Genomic DNA, 20,911 nt, shown 5'->3' with positions numbered 1-20,911 from the left:
GCTGCATCAATCTTAATGACATTTCTCAGGTGGCCCGTCCCTCTGAAGTCGAGCTTAAACTTCAGTAATTTGTTCATGCTGGGGATGAAAAGTAGCTTTCCAAATCCCATCTAAACCTCTCTGCCAAAAAAGATAAACACCGACACTCTTGGCATCCAACAGTGTCAAAAAGAGTGTAGGATAAAATACTGCAGGGGAATTCTCACATTATTTAAAACCTGGACTACATTTTTTACATATTTTGGGATCCAAATAACTGATCAAAAAAAATCTTTTGGAGTAGCTTCAGCTGTGAGACAGGCTGTAATGACCACAAAATAATCTTTCAGGGCAGATGCTCTGCTCAAAATATGTGCTCTCAGAGTGTTTGATTTCCTCACCAATTCTGTCCAATATCATCACAGATTTTTTCAATCCTTTTGTTTAAGAGTAATGCATTATCCTCTTTTTAACCCGTAAAAAAACACAAATTCAGTTTTGTCAAAGGCACTAGACTCCAGTGTTGTTTACTGTGTGACTTTGGTGTTACAAATGGCTGGCTTGGATCCAGCACAAAGAAAAATGTATGCTTTTGTCTACGGTGTCTATGAAGAGAGCAATGAAGCTAACAGCTGTTTCTGGTCAAAAACAGTCATTTAGTGATAAATGCTTTTTTTGGGTCAAATTGGGTCAAGTATTAATAATACTTGATTTTCACTTTGTGCACCTTGTGCAGGTTTACATGCAGAGTACATGCAAACAGTGGATAAGACTGCATAACCCGGCACTTGGTATTAAGTAGATGACCCTATGGGGCAAACAATTATCCACAAACTAACTGAAATGCAGGGGACACCTTAAAAGTCTATTTAAAACCACAGAATTTCACTTAGACAGGAAAACATCTAAACTATTAAACAAAGACAACATACAGACTATATTAACAAAACACAACAACACAACACAAGTGTAAAAACCCTCAGCTAAGAGGCAACAGGGTCAGGTCCAAAGCTTCTCTTCTCTTGGGAGCACTGAACTTAAAGGTCCAGCATCTCAGAGCAGGTGAACCTCTATGAACAACCATTTGATTTCCAGAGAGGTGACAACAGTAGTCTGTTGAACCAGTTATGTGTAAGTTGTGTCTTAATTTAGGGAGCAAAGTCTTAAACCACTAGCTGAAACGAGTTAGTTTGTAACCTTAGTTGTGTTGTTGTTTGGTTGCCCCATGTAGCTGTAAGGTTCATTTTAACTAGTACAACATGATGTCTACACCATCAAAATATCGCCACAGAAATGATGCTCTCACTTCCCCCTGTGAATCACTGAAAAGCCTTTTATCTAGCAACAGTCACACAAACACACTGGACTTTTCATACTTACATGAATACATATCGTTTCTAGCAGACCTCTCCCCAGCCTGCCTCACAGTTGCCTTACAGGTACAGTGAGATAAGGACTGTCCCATTCTTCAGCACTGTAACCAAGAGCAACTTGGGGTTAAGAGGGTCATCTGCACAATAGGCGAATTATACATTTAGGAAGATGGCTAGATTAGCCTATATGGTTTAAGATCAACACATTTATAACATTATTTATGAAAGTTAGCTATAACTTTCATAAAAGTTGGAGGTTAATTTTACCTTAATTATAGTCACGTGAGTTAATGTATGACAATCTCACATATGTTATAATCATAACCATAAGTTTGATACCGAGCAAGTTGGTAGAGATAAATACTAGCAAAAGACAAACTGTTAACATTTCCAGCAGACTGCAGTGGAGTCTGCAGCTCATTTAGAAGTTAATAAGGCTCCAAACCTCCACATAACTTTGCGTTTTGTCCTCAGAGAGATGGGTGATTTTCGCCATTGACTGAATAGAGCCAGGCAGCCGGCTGATGGCCCTACAGTCCTAAAGATGGCGGCCACAACAAAAAAGTCATGTGACTGAAATCCATGAATAACTGTTGCAACCCAGAAACGAAGGGGAAAGATACAGTATAGGAAAACACACACCAACTTCATACAACTTTGACTGTAACAGACCAAAATATTTTCAGGTAATGTATTACATCAGGGAATAAAAGCACTGATTAATAGCTGTAGCCATGTTAATGAAGTAAGTCCATAAGACCATGTGTTTGGTGAGAAATGTCAGATTTCCTGCGACATTACCGCCGTCTGAAGATAGAGAAACCTCTCGACGTTGAGCTGCTGCATGTGTACAGTTCTCTGCTTTATTTGCTGATCAGGTTCAGGTAAAAGCTGAATGTGTGGCATGGGCAAACTGCAAAGCTAAGCGCAGCATGGGCTTATAACCATCCAGTGAATGATGTGAATGATTTATGTTTATGTAATGTTGGATCAAAAATGACTATACGACTGTTGCAGAAATCCTGCTATATTACAACGGATGTAAAGTACAGACATTTTTAATTGTAGCTTGTACCAATTTTTATAATCATAAAGTTGAGACTTTATGATTCTTAAAAACAAATTTGTTCAGACTGTCCTATTTTGTTTTCTCGTCTGTCTGCTCACGTCTCATCCTGACTCCTGTACAGGCTGAAGAGGGAGCGTTTAGGTCCACATGACTGGCTCTCTGCACCCGTGCCTGGAGGCCACGACTGGATGGTGGTGCCCGGCTTGGAGCCAGAGACAACATACCAGTTCAGCGTTCTGGCCACGAACAAGCTTGGCACAGGCCCCTTCAGCGAGGTTGTCACTGTGAACACACTAGGTGAGTGGGCTCACTGCTGCTGCAGTGGGATGGAGAAGTCCAAGAATAAAATGACTTTGGCAGACACACAGCTAGAATGAACAGAAAGACAGGTCATTAAGAATTACTTAATTTCTGCACCTTTAAATGAATGATATATTTTTATTTTTTACTTCATTTTTTGATGTTTTATGACAAACATATGACAAACAATCATCATGAACAAAGTAAAGTGCCTGACATCATATGGCATTAGTGACAGTAGTAGGAAACCATGAAATAAGAAGAAGTATCTGGATTCAAAGGCAGTAAAAGGTGTTGGTTGTTAAGAGTCCTAGACTGCTTTTAAATCCTTTGAGGTCTTTTTAGTCCAAGATCATTCAAATAGCATTTGAACCACATTTTTCACCACAAAATATATCAATTTTGGTGTCTGAGAAGTTCTTTAAAAAGCTTTTTTGTTTTCTAAAGCAAACTGTGTCCTATAAACTGTTGTGACCAATACACCAGTCTGAAACGCAGAGAGAGGCATCCTACTGCATTAAGTTATTTCACCAGAAGTTGGTGCTCAAAGAAGCAAGAAACTGCTTCACTGCGCAAAGCATGCTACATACATAACTATGTGATCAAATCTAGCAGCGGCACTTTTTCCACTCATTTTGTCCCTCATCAGGTCATAACCATGCATTTAAAGAAAATGGTGGTACACTATACTGTAAGTCAGGGGTTCTCAAACGTTTTGGGGCCAGGGACCCCTTACAGGTGAGAATATTTTCCAAGGACCCCCTCATAATTGTAACATCTATTAAGCACATACGCTTACTACCATTTGCACTCTTAGATGCCTTTGGAACTATTTGTACTGTAAAACGTATCAATGTAAATACTTCAGACCTGTTCCATAGTGATAAACAGAAAACACTTCACCATCTGTGTTTTCTGGTGGATGTGTTCCTCTCTCTTTCGCTGGAAAAAGTTTTTAGTTTTGTCCGTATACTCGGGTGATCAGATGTCGCTTTAGCTTGGCTGGCTTCATAGCTTCGTTCGCTAGCACGAATGGCTCCATGCTAGTGAGCTAGTAAGCAAAGCTAAGTAGTAGCAGGAACAGTTGTGACCGCAGTGATGTGTGAATGAATGATATGTGACAGATTGATGTGAGTGTCACAATCATATCAGTTTCTAGATGCCCAAAGCTAACTAGGGTGGGAATAATGGGCACAATATGCTGGTTTCATTGGTGCAAATGGTCCTCATCTGTATATATGCTGTTTTTAACAATTTTGTAATTTATTAGAAATGTATCATAATTATTTCACGGACCCCCACACTATGGTTCACGAACTCCCAGGGGTCCTAGGACCCCACTTTAAGTACTGTAAGTAACCCTTGCGAAGTTCTGGTTTGATTAAAAAGACTCCTCAAGGGGGGTTGGTTTGGCCTAGTAGTTAAGTTGCATGCCCTGTGTACAGAGACTGGAAGTGTGCGGTTCAGTTCAAACCTGTTTATTATTATGACTTTCTACTAATAGTATACTTTTGACTAATCGTAAATATTAAAATGTAATTATGAGATTGAAGGTGGCATGTTGGCCATAGCCACAGCAAATGTAAGGATACCAAGGTTTTTAACTGTCAGGATACAGAGTTCCAGGACAACTCTGTAGAAGCTACCTTGTAAAAGCGTCAACTGTTCTGTGGATGAATCAATATGAATTATTTTGCTCCTGAGTAAAGGGACATTTATTTAGTGTAAATGAAGCTGTCACAGATTATTACCTGAAGATAAGTGACATGCTGGAAATTGGGATACCTATTCATGCTGCATCACCTTCTGTGTCAGCCGAGGAGCAGAAACAAAGAAGACAAAACAGTCTGCACAGGAGGGGTGCTTTTTGTATTCAGCTTTAAAAATCCTTTCACCATGGATGACTCAAAAACCCTGACACATCATGGTTTCCAATACTCAGAGGGAAGGACTTCTAAACCTTTTAACCAAATATAGAATCTTACAATCTTTAAAATAAACTTTGTTTGTTGGGGTTACCCCTAACACGGTTAAAGAGTGAGGGGAAATTGAAATCATTCAAGAAAATCCAAGACAACCTGCAACTTTCACTTTTGTTTTTTGCTGGCATCACTGTGCACAGAACAATGCAGGAGAACCAGAATTACAAGCTTTAAATTTAGGGTGTCATTGACTCTTCTCTGTCCAATGTTTAAAGTTTGAAAAGTTTGTTGTTTGATTTTAAATTTACCAATATAACATTAAATTACAACCCGGTAAAAGCACACATTCAGCTTAAATTTATTTTATTTTAAGTTCAACCGAGTGTCTTTGTGGCGCTCTTTGTGGCGCTCTTTGTGGCGCTCTTTGAGGCGGTGATATGAATTCAACCCAAAAATATTTGTCTAGAAATGTTGTGTATTTTTTATTTTACTTTTTTGATTCAGTGACTGCATTTGCATATAAAAAAACACATACAAATATGCTTCTTACAAGCAGAAGATGGGACTCATGTTGGTGAATGAAAGTGATTTGTGTAGAGCTGAACTAAAAATGGGACTTCAAGTAGAAGAAGGATTTTTTATCCACTGTCCTATTCTGGAAAACTTTCCTCTTTCTACCAAGTCCAGTCGACTTTTCAGATCAAACAAGCATCTGAAAATATGAAAACTTTGGGTCCCATTATAGATGTGTTTATTAAGTCCAGTTAAGTTTCATGTCTATGTCATAGTGTAAAGGGGTCTAATGTGACTCTAATGTTCTCCACCCTGATTTGCCCTCACAGTATTTCCTATAAGTACCCCTGAACCATTGGTGCTGCTTACCCCACCACGGTGCCTCACAGCCAATCGCACGCAGCAGGGAGTCCTGCTCACCTGGATCCCGCCTGCCAATCACACAGCACCTATCCAGCATTATGTCATGGAGTTTCGCCTGGGGGAGAGATGGGAGGTTTTGGACGACAGCATTCCAGCCGGGGAGACGGAGCTGCTCGCCCGAGACCTCATCCAGGTAAAGGACCACAGACATGCTGTGGACTTGCTGTGGACACACACACACACACACACACAACTATATCTGCCAGTTGGGTCAAGAGAGATGTCTGGGGTGTATCATAGGGTTTAACTAAACTTTCTACATGCAGAGATGAGGTATTTGATCTTAGCATTGCTGTTTTCCAGCTTACGTTCTTGAAACTGTCATGAAACACCTGTTTGTTGTTCGGCTTACTCAGCTAGCTTTTGACATGGATCATAGATGCTACCCTCCGCCGAGTGTACCTCTAATCTTATCTATTGATTTATTAATATTTTGAATAATGCCATAAAAAAAGCACATAGCAAAATAAAAGTGTCAGTGTCATTGGGGCTACCTATTCAAAGTCCCGGGCTAAGATCTCTTTTAGATGCTGTAACTGCATTCACTTTTGTGTTGCTTTTAGAAGCATGTGGTGATATTTTGGTATATCAGATAAGGACAATATCAAATAATAAACTATAACTATAACTGATAAAAACAAAGTCGAATGAAGTGGATTTCAACGCTTGTTATCTGTTCCTCCATTTTGACAACAGCACAAGATTGGAAATCAGAAAACAATTTGTTATCCTCTTTTTCACTTTGGTTTCAGAAACAAATGTTAAAGCAACAAGTTGTTTTCTTATCTATTTTGGTTCCATATTGAAAAAGGAAGGAATGATACATGGATTTGAGAGCAGTATAGATGAAAGGCAGAGCAGTATAAGTGAAATGCAGGTTCTTTTGACATCTCTGAGATCAGCGTGTTCTATTCATCATCAGTCAATCTTCTCTTAAAGAACATAGCATTCAGTCGGTTCATTTAAACCAGCCATTACTCAGAAATAGATTCAGTTGTAAGGGACCAATTGTGTTTTTTTTCTTTTCTGCTCGGTCTTATCTGTATTGATTTAACAGTTTGCTGCTGAAGGTGGAGGAACTAAAGGAGACAGTAAGGCGTGTTTGTTTCAGAGTGTTAAAGAACTTTAATCTCATGGCTCAGCTCTCAAGTTAATTAAACCCCGGCCTGTTTTTACTCAGTGTGATGTCTCACAGACAGACTCAGACTTTTACTCTGAGTGTGTGACAACTTTACAGAAAGGATCCCTACACTGACATAAACCTTTTTGTTGAGGTAAAAATCGAGGTAAGAACCAGAAACAAGTGAAACTTGACTGCTCAAATCTGTCATTGATTGATGATGATGATACAAAATGACGGTAAAAGCTAAAAGGCATTACAACACACAAAAATATAGAAAATGGTTCACTCAAAGCTGTACCCTGAAGTATCCTTGAGTCCCTTTTAGCATACATTCATACTGTTTAATAGATGTTTCCTGTTCGAACATATAGTTAAAAGGAGAGAGGATATGAGGCAGAGAAAGCAGCATGCTGTAAAGGACAAGTTAAAGACTGCGTGGGTAAAGTGTGTTATATTTATTTCATAAACCCATTCAAAGTTATACAGTGATGAATCACAAAGTTCATGTTAAAGGCTACTATTCTGCTGTGGACTGTACTGACCTGAAGGACCTTACTTAGTCAGGAAGTTGTTTTGAAAGTGCGCAGAAGGCATGTGACGCCAGTCCTCTACCAGTTAGATCGCTTTTGCATGTTTTGGCTCCAAAATACGTCACCAGCCCAATAGGTCAGCCCCCAATGTGGCAGCATTTTGGCTTTATTGATTTTTTTACAGTGGGAGGAAATAGAGGCATTGTTCATATTTGGTGATTGCAGCCATGACAGCTTTTCTCACTAATACCGTTCATTCTGATCGTCTGGAGAAATTTCCAAACCTTTGTGCCTATAATTCTTCCAGGTCTCTAAGTTATATAGAAATATTTCTAAGTTTAAGTACACCTAAACTTCCTTTGACTTCAGGAGCCTCAGATTCAGTGAGACTTTAAACACCGGACAAAGACCTGCTTAATGAACCCACCAGCTCAAACACTAAACACTCCAGGCAGAGTTAATTTGTTGACCGATTATACTCCAGATTAAAGTGCCAGAAGCAGATTGGACATAACAATGTGCTGCCGTTTTCACCTTGGTTGTCATAGTAACAATGCAGGTGTGCACATGCTGACTGGGCTCACTTTCTGTCCCTGTCTTTAGGATTTTCTTGTAAGTTGTGTGTAACATGGAGAATAGAAACACAAGTAGGTCTGAACATAACCTCAAAACAGAGAACTAAATGAGGATAAGTGAAACATCATGCTTTTTTTTTAAGAAATGTGAATTTCACAGAATAATTATCCCCCAGGCAGAGTAAAAATCTACACATCTTTACTGATTCATGAGCTCTGACACAAGGCTTATTTTTCCCGCCGTGCTCATGTGGGGTAATTCTCTCACAACGAAGCATTTGAGCTCCCGTCTTTAATCTAACCACCACTCTTCAGCTCCATGCAGATGCTTTTATCTCTCCTTTCATGGCACAGCAAACACCCACACACACATCTCCTCCAGCCCTCCCACCACACATACACTACACCTAGCTTGTATAACTTTTCCTGCACATTTCTCACTGCATCTGCTAAGGTGATCAGAAGGGATGCTTGTGTGTTTGTGTGCAAGTGTTGGCATGATGTTGAGTCTGAGTCTCTTTCCCACATTAAGATTCTCAATATATTCTAACCGAGTAGGAAACCACTGAGCTGACAGCTTAGTTCAAAGCATTTGCATCAAAAGGTTTCTGAGTGTTATGGCAACAGTAAAGTGTTGCCCCATTCTGAAGAATACTTGAGCAGGATACTATCCGTGCTGCTGATCCTGCATATTTAGAAGCAATGAAACAGGCTCTGAAAGTCTCAGCGTGTCCTCTTATTACAGCATAATCAGGTTATTAATCCATCTTTAAAAGTAATTTCAGTATTTTTAACCCTATTTTTTATTTATCTTGAAGTTCATTACACGTTGACTCACAAGTTAATTTTTTGTTAAATTGCTTCAGCAGATAGTATTAGCCTGCAGCCATGAAACAGGGTGAAATGACTGCAATGTGATCACAGTACTTCAACTTAAGGTCCTTGTTTTTGCTTCTAATGTTGTGCTCAAACAAGACGAATACAATTATTCTGGCAAGTGAATGACATGTAAAGTCAATGTAAAGACGTGGTTAGATGCAAGTTCTATTTGGGCAAAGCTAATGACGTGAATTGTAGAAACACTGTAAGCCACATACACACCTATTCAAAAATGCTGATCTGTACAGACAAATTAAACATGTTTACAGCTTGATACAAAAAATGGTCTAAGTCTGGATAGGTTATCGCTCTATCAGTTTCACATTGGGCTTTTGATATCATGTCCTGCCATTTGATAATCCCAAAGATCAGGACTCAAGTCCTAGGCTGTTTCCGAAACGGCCTGCTACATACTACTTACTAATGTAGTAGGCAGTAGGTATTGCCTACTACATACTGCATTTGAATTTAGTATGTAGTATGACTGTTCTGTCCGATCTGTCATGCAGCATGCTGAGCCAGACTTCGCTGGATTTCCGGTTTCGGAAAGCGGAAGTAAACAACGGCGAAGCCGATAAATAAAATACTTATTTAGCATCCATTTATGATTTAAAAAGTTAGGAAGTGGTTTATATGTAATTTGATAACTTTCACAGCACCCAAAAACGGATTTCCTCCCGTCAAAAAATGAGGAAAAAGAAAAAGCAGAACGAGCGCTGTGCATTATGGGAAACAGTACGCGAGGAAGACTGGTCCGATGCACACTGAGATATTTTCCCGAATCAGTAGACATCCGGGGAGTTTTGGCATACTGCAGATTTTGCTCTTGTTCACATACTACTTACTACATACTGAATTTTGGACATATCAGTACGTACTGATAGTATAGTAGGCGATTTCGGAAACAGCCCTAGTCCTGGACTTGAGTACTACACTGCCCTAAAACAAGTGAAAAGAAGAAGAAGAAGAAGAAGAAGAAGAAGAAGAAGAAGAAGAAGAAGAAGAATAAGAAGCGTACTTCATAGGGCACCTCGGCGGTGCCCAGGCAAGAGAACCAGCACCCCCCCAAGCCACCAGTACACTTGCCAAACTTCATCCATACTGGGACTCGAATCGGCGACCCTTCGGTTCCTAAGCCAAGTCCCTATGGACTGAGCTACTGCCGCCCCCAAGGCCTTAATTTTGGAAAAAAATGTCCCTCATTTTAATGATGGAGTTAATTATGTGTTCAGTTTAGTCCATCAACTTCTACTTCACTGGTTAGAACTTTATTTCAGCAGCAGAACATTGTGTTTTTGGCGACAAGGCTCACAAAATCATCACATCTCACAGATTAACTTAACTTGCAGAAATTAGGGAGTGATGAGGTAATATCTTCCAATCAGAGCCTGCAGGCGGATGCTGGGAGTTGATGAGGCTAAAAGTTGGAGTGTAGTGCTTGCGCAGGGCAGCGGTGGCAATGGCAGAGCAGAGGCATAGATTAAAAATCTTATAGCTTCAATAGGCCGGCTAACTGGGAAGATGTGTTTTTTCAGGGGATGGGAGAATGAGACGTGGCAAATGTGAAGTTAGTGCTCGAGTTGCCTGCCCAAGCTAGCTCACAGGCATCATTCCTTTTTATCTACTCTTGAACATTTTCCACAGAGATGACTGTCATATTTGTTGTTCTTATAAGCAGCCTGCTTGTGATTTAAATTGAAATAAAAGCAATTTTGTAGGACTCTCCAAGCTCACTCATTGTTCTCAAGGTTAACTTTTCATCAAGTGCAGTCCCAAGATCATGGTTATATCATCGCCAACATCTAGTGGTGTGACATGACTTTTAGAAGTCACTGGAATTACTCAAGTGTTCTGATTGACTGATTGGTATGCATTTTGTAAACTGATATGATCGGTGAAGCACCTTTTGAAAAGAGATCTACCATTTCAAACTAATTATGTAGATTGGCATTTATGCAGCTGTAGCCCCTTTGATATTGCCACTTTTGAGTGGGATATTTCCCCCCCTGTAACGTCATGCCTTTAATGTCGAATGGGCATGACAGTGGGACAAAGTTGTCCTACCCAGTTGCTGTCATAAGAGGTAGTAACAGGTGCAGTAAGTGTGTGTGCATGTCTGAGAGTGTGTCTGTCCGAGGCTTGCATTGTTTTGTACATGTCATGCCACAACGCAATGTAGTTTTTCTTTTTTCTAATCAGACACAGGGTTATCAGTGTTGTGCCATTGTGCAATCAATGTCAAAGACCAGTGGACTGACAGCAGGACTTTTTTTACAGCGCTCTTGTGTATTTGCAGTGAAAAAAGGGTTGAGGATACATTTTCACTTTGAAGTTTTTTTATTATCATTAACATTTTCTCATCTTTTTCCCAGTAAGACTTTTACCAAACTATCCTGTGTTCCTTAAACTACATGGTAACTCTCAATGACTGAGCTGCACAGCCTTCTTTGTGTGATCTCTGTGTTTCTCTGTTTTCAGGAGGCCTGGTACGAGTTCCGTGTCATGGCAATCATGGATGACACGATCAGCGAACCCAGTAATGTAGTGGGAGTGTCCAGCACAGGTGAGACATCACATCACATACAGTGGGGCAAAAAAGTATTTAGTCAGCCACTGATATTGCAAGTTCTCCAACTTAGAAAGATGAGAGAGGTCTGTAATTTTCATCAGAGGTACACTTCAACTATGAGAGACAAAATAAGAAAAAAAATCCAGGAAATCACATTGTAGGATTTTTAAAGAATTTATTTGTAAATTATGGTGGAAAAAAAGTATTTGGTCAATAACAAAAGTTCAACTCAATACTTTGTAACATAACCTTTGTTGGCAATGACAGAGGTCAAACGTTTCCTGTAAGTCTTCACCAGGTTTGCACACACTGTAACTGGTATTTTGGCCCATTCCTCCATGCAGATCTCCTCTAGAGCACTGATGTTTTGGCTTAAAATCTCACAATACATGGCCCGTTCATTCTTCCCTTAACACGGATCAGTCGTCCTGTCCCCTTTGCAGAAAAACAGCTCCAAAGCATGAGGTTTCCACCCCCATGCTTCACAGTAGGTATGGTGTTCTTGGGATGCAACTCAGCATTCTTCTTCCTCCAAACACGACGAGTTGAGTTTTTACCAAAAAGTTCTATTTTGGTTTAATCTGACCACATGATATTCTCCCAATCCTCTTCTGGATCATCCATATGCTCTCTGGCAAACTTCAGATGGGCCTGGACATGTACTGGCTTAAGCAGGGGGACACGCCTGGCGCTGCAGGATTTGAGTCCCTCTCGGGGTAGTGTGTTACTGATGGTAGCCTTTGTTACTTTAGTCCCAGCTCTCTGCAGGTCATTCATCAGGTCAAGAAGTGAGGACGTTTAATTGTTTTGTCAAGAAGTTCTACTGACAGTCACATGACCTGCAGAGGAACAGAGAAGGAGACAGATGTTCTCATGTTTTATGTCCTTCTTGTAGATGGTTGTGGTGGGACCTCTCCTGTAGGTATAATTAATCTGTTGTTTGTTTTATTGGGACATTTATTTGTAGGGTATGAAATATATTGTGAGTCATTCAGTCATTCTGTGGGGAACACTGATGGACGTGAACTGCTACTTGACTCGTTGGTAAAGGCATAAAACAGCAAGGTTGTAATTCCAGTTTGTCAATGCCAGTATTCAACCCGACAACTTCTGGCAGCAACCTGCCTCTCTAACCTCAGGCAATCTTATCGTTTCTGAGCTGAGGGTGGGGGACGGAGATGTATTGCACACGCAGCAACTCCAACTTTACATCTTGCCCAGTCAGCACTATTATATTTAAGCTTGCTTTACATGCACACACTCCTTTGTACCATCCTGAAGAGTATGACATCATCGTCTCCCACCGATTGAGATGGGCTGCACGGTGCTAAAAAAAGCAAGATTCATTAAAGGCAGTTCTATTTTTGGTCGCTGCACTGAAAATCTGTTTTGAATCTAAATTAAACCCCTGAAAATGTGATGTCACTCCCTTGCAGAGGTCACTGAGTACACATCATTTGGTTTAAGCAGCTGTTGGTAGCATTTAGAGATTTGCTCAGTAAGCCCCTGATCACTGGAAGCACTCTGCTGCCCCCTACTGTTGAATGTAGAGATTTATTCAACATGAGGATCAAAGACTCCTGTTGGTTTCTGAGTGGAAACTGAGTACACTTGCTTGCTTTCTCTGACCATTATGTCAAAATATGACTATTATTAAATAATTGGGGTGCTTTAAAGATGACTGAGATGTTTTTACTGATCACATGTTTGTGTAAGTCCTGTTATCATCAGTGGTAAAGAACTGAATTTTAGATTAGATTAGATTAGATTAGATTCAGTTTATTGTCATTGGGCATGTCACAGGTACAAGCAATGCAATATCGATTGCATCTAACCAGTAGTGCTTTAGAAGTAAATTAAATGATATAAATAATACAGAATATACAGAGTTATGAATTTTGCTGTGTCATGCTTTGGTGCAGCTCATAAACCATTTCAACAAGTTCTTAACAAATGTTGACATGATATCCTCCTGGTCCCACACTGGATGATGCATTAGCATGTGTTCAACTGCAATTGTTCAGGATACATATTGCTCTAGAGCAGAAGTAAGAGAAGCTGCAGAGCTTGTTGTTATCTCTAAACGCTTGAATTTGATTACTAAAAGGAACATTTGTGACACATAAATATATCTTTATCACATGACTGAGGATAACAAGCTGTCAATGTTGAACAGAGCATCAGATAACTATTAACAGTAGAATATATTTCATGATATGCAACAGAAAGAAAACTTTATCTATGCCTACTTTTTCAGTACAGCCATGCCTTATTATCTCTAAATACACCTGGTATGAATCAGCATCCAGTTTCTCTTCCTGTCTCAGGTCCTCCACCTCCAGCCTGGATGATGAACATTTCATGTCTGCCAGACGTTTGTGCTGTTTGGATCAGAGCACTTTATTTCCCGCTGTCCTCTGCTGTTGTTTGAAATCATTTTTTGATCGAGGTTATAGGAGCTCTGTACTATGGTCCAGATGGTGATTACACATTCAATGAAATACTGTCTCAGCTACTGGAGTCATACGAACCAGCACCCTGCGAGGTGAAGTTGCCTTAAAAAAATGACTTTCTTGTACTGCAGCTTTCTCGGGGCAGTATATAAAAGAGGTTATCAGAAGCAGCGAACTCATAGTTAAAACAGGATATCTATATTTCTACTCATAATTACAAATAAATCAAACAAGGCATCCAAGCACCATCTATTGCAGAAGTGTAATAAATTACTCATAAGTCACGAACAAACACAAGTGCATACAAGTATATAATCACTGTGCTAAACAGCCTCAGATCATATACTCATGATGCCGCCTAAAGTAAAAAACAAACAAAACATGATAAAATGAAAAACAACATGATGTTAAAAATGGATCCATATATGAGATGACAGTAAAGGCTGAAGACATCATAATTAAACAGGCAATCCATTCAGGAAACTGTGATTGATCTTAGAAGTCTTTACTGTAGATGATCATGTTTAAGAGGAGGAGAAGACAGTTTCTCCTTTTTTCCTCTGAAGGAGAAAAGTTCTTCTGGGTATAAATAAATTTGGTTCATTGATTGCGTGTCATCACATTTATTTAGAGAAAACCCTGGTCTAAACAAATCCATTTCAAAGCACTAAAAATCAGAGCCAGTGGTAGAGGAGTCAGACAGTTAATTTGCTTAATTAACTTATTTATTAATGTTCAAGTTTATTTTGGGGCTTTATGCCTTTTTGAGAGGAAAGGTCAGTGGATACAGTGGGAAACTGGGGAGAGTTTCGGGGATGACATGAGGCAAAGGTCAGAATCGAACCCTGGCTGCCAGCTTCCAGGTCTCTGTAAATAAGGCACCAGATTGAATCATTAGGCTGAATTGACACCCCACTGACCTCCTTTTAAAGGAGCATTAACACAGTTCAGAAAAACACACAAAGATCTGTAGTCGGGATTTTACTTGAGAGGGAATTCCAATTCTTTTTTAAACCTGAACTATTTATATATAGATATATATATATATATATTTGTTGGATTTGAACTAAGGCTGCATAGTGGTGCAATAGTTAGCTCTGTCACTTCACAGCAGAAAAGGTTCTTGGTTTGAATCGCGAGCCAGGCAAGAGTCTTTCTGTGCTGATGTTTTTATGTTTTCTCTGTACAGTATGTTCCTCTACTTCTTCCAGCTTCCTCTCACAGTCCAAAGTCTTGGGAGGTTGATTAGTGACTCTTAATTACATGTAGGAGTGAGCATGTGCATACATGGTTTCTTTGTCCCTTTGTGTCATCCTTGCTTGATCAGAGAGTCTAGCGTGTACCCCACCTCTTGCCCAATGACAGCTTGGATCAGCTTAAACCCCCGCACCACCTAATGGGAAGAGCTTCAGATTGATGGATGGGGCTAAATTACTAATGTATACACAGACATTTGACAGTTTGCCATCATAGATTTCAAGACAACAGGGTGATCTTTCAGTGGCTAATGCTTTTGGTCAAAGTACATCTACTTTAAGTGTTTGTTTAAAATTGTTGGAAAAAATGTGTTATTGCTTTGTGTGTTTTTAACTTCTACATTCTACAAAGTCACCATGGCTTACACCCTGCATAAACACTCAACCCTCAGTAGCAAAGTTAGCTACAGCACATTGGATCCTAATGGATATGACATGAACTTTCCTTTTGTCGGCCTTCTTAGGTTTCCACGCAGGAGCCTGTGAACTGTGGGATGACAGTTTTTATTGTTTGTTCAGGCTGATTCAGTTTCTCATATCATTACATGATCAGATCACTGTGAGTTCTTAAAGAGGATGGTTTGATATAGCAGTGATGTGAGATTACCACACAAGGGAAAGTTCCCATAAAAAGAACAGAGGCAGATAAAGAATGTTATTATAACCTTTATTTAACCAGGAAATGCTCATTGAGATTAAAAATATATTTTCCAAGAGAGTCCTGGCCAAGATAGGAGAGTCCTGGCCAAGATAGGAGAGTCCTGGCCAAGATAGGTTCCAACAACATTGCAGAAATCTGGTGATCAATTCCAAGCTTTACGTGTTTCTCTGCTCTGTTTGCTTTAACTTTATTCTGTCGCCTCCTCCACCTTCTCCTCTCTGTCCCATCATCTTACACTGTTTTATCCCACCTCCCTCCTCATCTCACAGACTTCTTCCCTCCTCCAGAGATGGTGGAGGAACGTGGACTGGCGCGTCCTGTGGTGGCCGGTATTGTGGCCACCATCTGTTTCCTGGCAGCAGCCGTCCTGTTTAGCACGATGGCAGCCTGCTTCGTCAACAAGCAGCGCCGACGGAAACTGAAGAGGAAAAGAGGTGAGGATAAAGTCACGGTCATCACGAGTCATCTCAACATTCAGTTTGACAAATATTAGGGAAACTTTTTCACTGTCACAAAAAAAGATTCCTTAAGACTGTTCAGTGGTATTTGCTACCTCCGGCATTTTAAGTTGGAAAGGAGGGAAGCTTAGACTTCTTAATGGGATTGCTCCATTTTTTTAAGTGGGTTTTTATGCGTTACCTGTCTATAGTTGTTGTGATACCAACAGGGGAACCTGGTCAGGTTGGTCGCTTGAGAATGGCTATCAACCACTGCTGTTTTGCATTCACCACTTTCAGCAGAGATAGTAAGGATGCAAGATGTCTTGCTCCTCAGCATCTCAGCTCCAGAAAATAACGCTATGTAACAGCATGAAAACCATGCTTGATGGTATGCACTGCATACCTAATATTTTTTAAAGTAGAAAAACGTTCTCATTATCAGTAAGATTTGAAGTAGCTACAAAGCCTTCTTAAAATTGAATTTATCTCAATCAGTTTAAAACAATTCACAAATATCGTATTGAGTTAATTTTGCTCTTAGCATGACAAGAGGATGAAACAGCTGTGTGTTTTGTAATCATCATGAATTATTTGAAACATTTCAGACTAAGTTTTGGGCATCTCTGCAGTAAACACAAACACATACCTAGTGAATACATAAACACAATTCAAGCCAGTCTTAAATGACAGTGATAATCTTATTGTCTTTTTCCATTTTCTAGATCCTCCCCTCTCCATAACCCACTGCAGAAAAAGCATGGAAACTCCGTAAGTAACTCCCACAAGACACAGAACTGTCTCGGTGCCACATGGCACAGTGCTCTACAACAAATACAGCTCCCAGCAGCTATTCCATTCCACATTGAATTTCATGTAATTCATCCAAATAATTTAGTCAATGCAGAAGCATTTGACAAACAAAGTCTGCAAAGTGTTAAGAGGCTTGAAGAAATTAATTATTCTATTTTATATAAATCACAACATCACAGTTTAACTGTTTGACATGACGTTAGTGTTCCTCAGTTTTGGTGGTGTTTGTCTCTTGAATTCATTTTATTTTAGGATTTAAGCATATTATATATCATCTCTTACTTTAAATACAGCACAGCACTTTTGTGTTATTCTAGTTCTTGCTTTCTCCAAGTCTTCTGAGTTATAGACGTGTTTGCTTTTAAACTGAAAATAAATTCCAAACTGATGACGTATATATTTATATTTGGCTATTCTGAGCCAAGGATTCCTTGAGCTGGGAGCTCTGTTTCTGTTTTACATCATTTAGAGGAAATGACAATGAGACATACGCATAGAAAGTATGGAGACCATCACATCAAGGTGCATTGCTTCATTATCAACTGGTTGTTCCTTTAAAATGTAAAATACTTTCGATACATGCAAACCTTTATTTATGTTTGAACAGAGCTAACCAGATTATTTGTATCTTTGTTTATGTTTCTTAAAATACAACCACAATTTCAAGGTAGGAAAGTTAGTGGAAAATGTTAATAAAAACTGAATTTGGTAGTTTAAGGGTCATGTTAACCCTATATTTAATAGAAAATAGTGAGAATATACATAATATTGAAACTTAAAAGTTGTGAAAAATATATGCTCATTTGAAATTTGATGCCAGCAACATGGACATTAAAAGAACAGGGACAACAACAACACTTAATAAATGTATGTAATGCTAAAAAAAACAGCCACCTAGAGGAACATCTCCTGACTAATGAGATTCATTTGCAACAGGTTAGGAGTGCGTTATAGACTGGGTTGAAAAACAACACCCCAGAGAGGCTGAGCCTCTCGCTGCATCCACTAATGCAGGTTAAAACCGTACCACTCATAAAGGAAACCATACATAAACATGATCCAGAAACGTCAACTCCTGGGGCCTGAGCCCGTTTAAGATGGACTGAGGCAAAGTGGAAAACTGTCCAGTAGTCAAGATTGTACATTCTTTACGAAAGTTATGGATGTCACGTCCTTAAGAGGGGAGGGACCACCTGGCTTGTTATCATACACAGTTTAAAAGCCAGCATCCATCATGGTATGTGGATGCCTGTGGCACGGATAGCTTGCACACCTGTGAAGGAACCATCAATGCTGAACGAATACAGATTCTGGAGCAACATATGCTGCCATGCAGACAAGGCTTTTCAGCAAAGTTCATCTGTATATCAGCAAGACAATGCCAAACCACATTCTGCATGTATTACAACAGCATGGCTCCATAGTAGAAGAGTCTGGGTGCTAAACTGGCCTGCCTGCAGTCCCAACTTTTCACCCACTGAAAACATTTGGAGCATTGAAAAATACGGTAAAGGAGACCCCAAAGACATTGAGCAGCTGTACTCCTATATCAGCCAAGAAAGGGACAATTTCAGTATCAATATTTGATACATTATGTTGTATTTGCACTATCTTCAATTATACATATGGTTTAAAGGATTTGCAAACCATCAAGTTCTGTTTTTAGTAATATTTTACATCATGTCCCAACTTCATTAGGAGTTGAGTTTGTATTTGTAATTTATGTAAAATATAAAGGAAATTGATTTTATTTAAAGTTACAGCATTGACAGATTTTTCACGTACATAAGTCTCAAGATCTCAGATCTGAGATCTCAGCATATCCATTGTATACAGTATGCCTCACTCAAAGGATAATGTGGTGTAATTAATGCAGCAAGGCTGCCACTGATAAAAGCTCTATCCTTTATTTCATGTCTTTTCTTTCCCCTGTCCTTGTGTCACCCTGAATTCAACCAATCCACTATCATAAAGGACGTCTCAGGTCCCTTAATAGACTTTTTTTCACAGCTGACATTTTAACGCTTCATAGCAGGTGGAACTAATAACATTAATCACCCAAGCCATGCCAGTGAGCCTGCATACTCAAGCAAGTGGCACTGGTGCACCAAAAAGAAAGAATCCATCACTCTGTCAGCTCCAAGAGACAAGTTAAAACATCTGCCTTTAAGGCCTGGTCTGATCAGAGGAGCGAGGCTCAAGTGAAAAAATAAATCTAACAGTTTAAATCAAGCAGGTCCACAGCAGCAGGGGGTCCTTAACAATGATATGGAGGAACGTACAAGACATGGAAGCACAAAACTCCCTGAAGGGTATTAATAAGCATTGATTAAAAAAAACAAACCACGTACTTATAGAGAGAAGGGAAGACGGAAGCTGGTGTGTCAAGTTAGACACAGTTAGACTACAGCTGCATAACTAGGACATTTAAGGGAGTTAACAGAGCAGCTTGATACCAAGGATCTGCAACAAACCAACAAAGAGAAGTAACAAATGCATGAACTATTTTTTTCTGCATTGTTTTGAGATAGGATGTGCTGGATTTTGTGATGTTGTGTTGATGATTAAATGCTGTCCATAAAATCTGTTTTTTCAATGACGTATCCTGACCAAAAAGAACTCCTGGTGGTGCCCAAAATAACCTCAGTTTTATCTGAGTCAAGTAGTAGAAAATATCTGATCATCCAGGTCTTTTTGTCCTTAAGGCAGGCCTTAAGTTTGGTATGTTTTTTTAAAGACTAATTGAGAATCATCTGCATAACAAATCTTATTTCTACGATGTCACCTTATAATATTACCAAATGATGCTATATGTAAAGTAAAGGGATATATTACTACTAGAGTGGACACACTGTGTATGGAAGAGTAAGAAATATTCCATTGTCTACTTTTGACCAGCAATATGTATGTTTGTAAGTATGTATGGCAGTATGTGTTGGATTGATGGATGGGTGGGTGGTTGATGAAACAGTGAAAAAGATAGAAACAAAGATGTTAAATATTCTGACCAGAGTACATTTTTTTGTTGAAAATCACAGAAAACAACCGTCTAAACTCATATGTGCTCTAGGCAACAGTTTTATCAACTCCTGTAATGGACAAGAAGGCATTACAATTTTTTGCAGGGTTTAAAAATAGCTCTATTTCACTGAATGTTGAACACAGAAGTACACAATAAATTCATAGACGGATGATATTTTTTTAAGATTGCCAAGATTATACTCAGAGTTAAAGGAAACAAAAAGGCTTTTCAGGAGATAAACCGTAAGTTAACTGCACACTCATGATGCTGTGCTTGACCACTCAAAATGCTTTAACAATACATGTCACTTTCAGTCTTACAAAGATTCATACAGGGGCTGTTATACAAAGTGCATATCAGTCTTACTAATAACATACACACTAACATACACACTGTTACATGCAGTGGTGGACAAAGTACACAGCTTAATTGCTTAAGTCAAAGTATAGATACTCCATGTCAAATATTACTCCTATACAAGTGAAAGTTGCTCTGTCAAATTATTACTTGAGTTACAATACTGAAGTATTCAAAGTGCTTCTTGAAAAATCTTAAAACATTGTATTCTCAAGATACATAAGTGCAGTCAAGAATACATAGAAGTACATTCTGTTAAATTATGTTATATTGTGTTATCTAGAAACCATTACTTGAGATCTCTAAAAACTAAACCATGGAATAAAAACAACAAGTTACTACACAGACAACTTAGTTTGAAATGTTCATCTGGAATGAAACAAATGTTACATAGCTCAACACACTTTCTCAGGTTGGACTGTGAATTTTTGTATGTTTGGGTAGAGTGGGAAACAGGGAGAACATTTCAAACAATACGTATCATTCTTCATTTCAAAAACCTCTAACACGGACTGAAGATATGACCATGGATGCTCAGGTGGAGAATCAGAGCCATCATTACCACCTCTACATGAACTGCCTGATCTGAGTGATGCTCTGTGTTTGCTCCACGTTCAACCGTGGGATCTGATTTCAGAAAAGAGAAGGACATTAATG

General features: G+C 39.2%; 1 protein-coding gene across 1 annotated transcript in view; it reads left to right on the top strand.

The window, feature by feature from the left end:
• LOC117813302 (protein turtle homolog B-like) overlaps positions 1 to 20,911 on the top strand; it is a 146,173-nt gene that overhangs the window by 102,035 nt on the left and 23,227 nt on the right. Inside the window, exons 13-17 of the mRNA XM_034684443.1 lie at positions 2,543 to 2,718; positions 5,486 to 5,712; positions 11,165 to 11,249; positions 15,895 to 16,059; positions 16,788 to 16,833. Of these exons, the coding sequence (XP_034540334.1) occupies positions 2,543 to 2,718; positions 5,486 to 5,712; positions 11,165 to 11,249; positions 15,895 to 16,059; positions 16,788 to 16,833 (699 nt within the window). The remainder of the gene's footprint in view (positions 1 to 2,542; positions 2,719 to 5,485; positions 5,713 to 11,164; positions 11,250 to 15,894; positions 16,060 to 16,787; positions 16,834 to 20,911) is intronic.

Source organism: Notolabrus celidotus, chromosome 5, assembly GCF_009762535.1.
Source record: "Notolabrus celidotus isolate fNotCel1 chromosome 5, fNotCel1.pri, whole genome shotgun sequence".
Classification (NCBI taxonomy): Eukaryota; Metazoa; Chordata; class Actinopteri; order Labriformes; family Labridae; genus Notolabrus; species Notolabrus celidotus.
This window is presented reverse-complemented; position numbering and strand designations above follow the sequence as displayed.